Raw genomic sequence first — 5,233 nt, forward strand, 5'->3', positions numbered from 1 at the left:
TCGTGTGCCACAGCGCCGGTAGCCTTCACAGGCGCTGCTCGCTAACAGCACTTGCCCCTACAGCCTGTTAGAGGCTACACGGGGGACCTTTGTCTGTGTATAGGTGCTGCTGCTACTCGCTAACAGCACTTGCCCCTACAGCCTGTTAGAGGCTACACGGGGGACCTTTGTCTGTGTATAGGTGCTGCTGCTACTCGCTAACATCACTTGCCCCTACTGCCTTGTTAGAGGCTACACGGGGGACCTTTGTCTGTGTATAGGTGCTGCTGCTACTCGCTAACAGCACTTGCCCCTACAGCCTGTTAGAGGCTACACAGGGGATCTTTGTCTGTGTGTAGGTGCTGCTGCTACTCGCTAACAGCACTTGCCCCTACTGCCTTGTTAGAGGCTACACAGGGGACCTTTGTCTGTGTGTAGGTGCTGCTGCTACTCGCTAACAGCACTTGCCCCTACAGCCTTGTTAGAGACTACACGGGGGATCTTTGTGTATAGCTGCTGCTGCTACTCGCTAACAGCACTTGCCCCTACTGCCTTGTTAGAGGCTACACGGGGGGGATTTTTTTCCTTGGCTGGCTTTAATCCAGTCACGGGAACACCTTTAACTGTTAAACCTCGGATTTATTTTCGGTAAAATTGCAACCGTTACCATTGGCAATGTACACACGCTCTGCTGGAAGTCACACGCGCGCCGTGAGACATCAAACGCGCACACGGACAAAGATCCCCCGTATAGCCTCAACAGGCTGTAGGGGCAAGTGCTGATAGCGAGCAGCACCTGTGAAGGTAATAGCTGCTCATTCAGAGGACGAGTTGGAGACGCTGCTGCTGAAACTGGAGCTTGCCACTAAGAGGTGGGGCCTTACCATCAGCCCCACCAAAACTAAGTACCTGCCTGGGAATTTTGTACCATCGGACACTCCACCCCCACAACTCCCAATCGGTGATGGGGCAGTTGTGGAGAGAGTGGAGAGTTTCCCATACCTGGGCAGTGTGCTTATGACTGGCTCCAGTTTAACAGCAGAGGTCTCACTCCGAATCAGTCGAGCGGCAATATCTTTTCATCGGTTGCGCAACGCTGTGTGGAAGCTACCTGGTCTGTCGCTCCGCACTAAGCTTCAGGTCTTCTCGGCCACGGTCATTCCCTCCCTTCTCTACGCTTTGCGAAACGTGGACCCCCCCTAATGAAACATCTTCGCCGGTTAGAAGCATTTAGGCTGGCCTGTCTACGATCCATCCTAGGTTTAACGAGGCTGGATTGTGTGAGCTCATAAATCCTTGAAAGATCTGGGCAAGTTCCCATCGGTGAGCTCCTCCAGCAGGCAAGGCTGCGTTGGCTGGGCCATGTAGCCCGCATGCCCAGCCACCGCATGCCGAAACAGCTTTTGTTCGGCCGGATCGAGGGGGCTAAACGGGCGCGGCACGGGCGAGAGAAGAGATGGAGTGTTGTGGTACAGGAGGACGTGGAGCTGAGTGGACTTGCCGATGACCGGTACCAGCGGTGTCAAGATCGCCCTCTGTGGAAGAGGCTCGTGAAGGACGCTGCTACTGGGCAGTTGGAGGCAGTCGCCCTCCAACAACAACGGAGGGCGGAGGAGCGACGCTCACAACAACGAGCGGAGCGCCGGGTGGCTAAAGCACAGCAGGTTGGCACAGTAGGGGGCACAGGTGGTGCATAAGCCAGCCATCTCAGTCAGTCGACCCGTGGCACCTGGGTCTGCCCCGTGACCTCCTGCCAGTGGGCGTTCGACACTTCACGTGGCCTCAAGGTGCACATGGCCTGGCACAAGCGTCGTGGTGACGTCACCGCCACTTAGTGGCGAATGGCGGTTGTTGTTGTGTGTGTGTGTCTGTGTGTGTGTGAGTGTGTGTGTGTCTGTGTGTATGTGTGTATGTGTGAGTGTGTCTGTGTGTGTGTATGTGTGAGTGTGTGTGTGTCTGCGTGTGTGTGTGTCTGGGGAGCGATAGTGATTGATGGGGTGATTGAGGGGGTGATTGAGGGGGTGATTGAGGGGGTGATTGAGGGGGTGATTGAGGGGGTGATTGAGGGGGTGGGTGTGGGAGTGATTGAGGGGGTGATTGAGGGGGTGGGTGAGGGGGTGGGTGAGGGGGTGGGTGAGGGGGTGATTGAGGGGGTGATTGAGGGGGTGGGTGAGGGGGTGGGTGAGGGGGTGGGTGAGGGGGTGGGTGAGGGGGTGGGTGAGGGGGTGGGTGAGGGGATGACTGAGTGGGTGGGTGAGGGGGTGGGTGAGGGGGTGGGTGAGGGGGTGGGTGAGGGGGTGGGTGAGGGAGTGGGTGAGGGAGTGGGTGAGGGGGTGGGTGAGGGGCTGGGTGAGGGGGTGGGTGAGGGTGAGGGGGTGGGTGAGGGGGTGGGTGAGGGGCTGGGTGAGGGGGTGTGTGAGGGGCTGCTAGGGTGAGGGGAGACCCCTGAAGGTCTGCAGGATGGCGTTGGTCTGGTGGATGAGTCTGTTGGCACTGATGAAGACGTTCACGGGCCTGTACACGCACGCACACACACGTTCACATACACACGTCAACACACACGCACACGTTCACACACACACACGTCAACACATACACACGCACGTTAACATACACACGTGAACACATACGCACACATTAACATACACACGTGAACACACACGCACACGTTAACATACACACGTACACACGCACGTTCACATACACACGTGAACACACACACACATGTTCACACACACACGTTCACACACACACACGTCAACACATACACACGCACGTTACATACACACGTGAACACATACACACACGTTAACATACACACGTACACACGCACGTTAACATACACACGTGAACACGTTCACACATGTTAACATACACACGTGAACACACACACGCACGTTAACAAACACACGTGCACACGTACACATGTGAACACATACACACACGTTCATATACACACGTGAACACATACAGTGAGGGGATAAAGCATTTGATCCCCTGCTGATTTTGTACGTTTGCCCACTGACAAAGAAATGATCAGTCTAAAATTTTAATGGTAGGTTTATTTGAACAGTGAGAGACAGAATAACAACAACAAAAATCCAGAAAAACGCATGTCAACAATGTTATAAATTGATTTGCATTTTCTTGAGGGAAATAAGGATTTGACCCCTCTGCAAAGCATGACTTAGTACTTGGTGGCAAAACCCTTGTTGGCAATCACAGAGGTCAGACGTTTCTTGTAGTTGGCCACCAGGTTTGCACACATCTCAGGAGGGATTTTGTCCCACTTCTCTTTGCAGATCTTCAACAAGTCATTAAGGTTTCGAGACTGACGTTTGGCAACTCGAACCTTCAACTCCCTCCACAGATTTTCTATGGGATTAAGGTCTGGAGACTGGCTAGGCCACTCCAGGACCTTAATGTGCTTCTTCTTGAGCCACTCCTTTGTTGCCTTGGCTGTGTGTTTTGGGTCATTGTCATGCTGGAATACCCATCCACGACCCATTGTTAATGCCCTGGCTGAGGGAAGGAGGTTCTCACCCAAGATTTGACGGTACATGGCCCCGTCCATCGTCCCTTTGATGCGGTGAAGTTGTCCTGTCCCCTTAGCAGAAAAACACCCCCAAAGCATAATGTTTCCACCTCCATGTTTGACAGTGGGGATGGTGTTCTTGGGGTCATAGGCAGCATTCCTCCTCCTCCAAACACGGCGAGTTAAGTTGATGCCAAAGAGCTCCATTTTGGTCTCATCTGACCACAACACTTTCACCCAGTTGTCCTCTAAATCATTCAGATGTTCATTGGCAAACTTCAAACGGGCATATATATGTGCTTTTTTGAGCAGGGGGACCTTGCGGGCACTGCAGGATTTCAGTCCTTCACGGCGTAGTGTGTTACCAATTGTTTTCTTGGTGACTATGGTCCCAGCTGCCTTGAGATCATTGACAAGATCCTCCCGTGTAGTTCTGGGCTGATTCCTCACCGTTCTCATGATCATTGCAACTCCACGAGGTGAGATCTTGCATGGAGCCCCAAGCCGAGGGAGATTGACAGTTCTTTTGTGTTTCTTCCATCTGCGAATAATCGCACCAACTGTTGTCACCTTCTCACCAAGCTGCTTGGCAATGGTCTTGTAGCCCATTCCAGCCTTGTGTAGGTCTACAATCTTGTCCCTGACATCCTTGGAGAGCTCTTTGGTCTTGGCCATGGTGGAGAGTTTGGAATCTGATTGATTGCTTCTGTGGACAAGTGTCTTTTATACAGGTAACAAGCTGAGATTAGGAGCACTCCCTTTAAGAGTGTGCTCCTAATCTCAGCTCGTTACCTGTATAAAAGACACCTGGGAGACAGAAATCTTTCTGATTGAGAGGGGGTCAAATACTTATTTCCCTCATTAAAATGCAAATCAATTTATAAGATTTTTGACATGCGTTTTTCTGGATTTTTGTTGTTGTTATTCTGTCTCCCACTGTTCAAATAAACCTACCATTAAAATTATAGACTGATCATTTCTTTATCAGTGGGCAAATGTACAAAATCAGCAGGGGATCAAATACTTTTTTCCCTCACTGTACACACGCACGTTCATATACACACGTGAACACACACACACATGCACGCTAATATACACACGTGAACACATTCACACGCACGTTGACATACACACGTGAACACATTCACACACGTTAACATGCACACGCGAACACATTCACACACGTTAACATACACACGTGAACACGTACACACATGTTAACATACACACGTCAACACATTCACACGCACGTTAACATACACACGTTAACACATACACACGCACGCTCATATACACACGTGAACACATACACACACGCGTGTGAACACGTACACACACGTGTGTGAACACATGCATCTCTACATGAGTCTGTGGCTCTTGGTGTGAGTCTATGGGTCTCTGTGTGAGTCTGTGGGTCTCTTTGTGAGTCTATGGGTCTCTGTGTGAGTCTGTGGCTCTTGGTGTGAGTCTATGGCTCTCTGTGTGAGTCTATGGCTCTCTGGATGAGTCTATGGGTCTCTGTGTGAGTCTATGGCTCTCTGTGTGAGTAATTGTGTGAGTCTATGTCTCTGTGTGAGTCTATGGGTCTCTGTGTGAGTCTATGGCTCTTGGTGTGAGTCTATGGGTCTCTGTGTGAGTCTATGGCTCTCTACGTGAGACTATGTGTCTCTGTGTGGGTCTATGGCTCTTGGTGTGAGTCTATGGGTTTCTGTGTGAGTC

The 5,233-nt window shown here is 51.4% G+C and overlaps 1 protein-coding gene across 3 annotated transcripts in view; it reads right to left on the reverse strand.

Annotated features, from left to right (window-relative positions):
• Positions 1–597: 597 nt before the first annotated feature.
• LOC116957197 (programmed cell death protein 10-like) overlaps positions 598–5,233 on the reverse strand; it is a 34,002-nt gene continuing 29,366 nt past the window's right edge. For all 3 annotated transcript variants that reach the window (XM_032979211.2, XM_032979210.2, XM_032979209.2), the window contains exon 9: positions 598–2,493. In XM_032979211.2, the coding sequence (XP_032835102.2) occupies positions 2,406–2,493 (88 nt within the window). In that variant the 3' untranslated portion in view covers positions 598–2,405. The remainder of the gene's footprint in view (positions 2,494–5,233) is intronic.

This window comes from Petromyzon marinus, chromosome 70, assembly GCF_048934315.1.
Source record: "Petromyzon marinus isolate PM22_M1 ecotype Great Lakes invasive population chromosome 70, UKy_Petmar_22M1.pri1.0, whole genome shotgun sequence".
Lineage (NCBI taxonomy): Eukaryota > Metazoa > Chordata > Hyperoartia > Petromyzontiformes > Petromyzontidae > Petromyzon > Petromyzon marinus.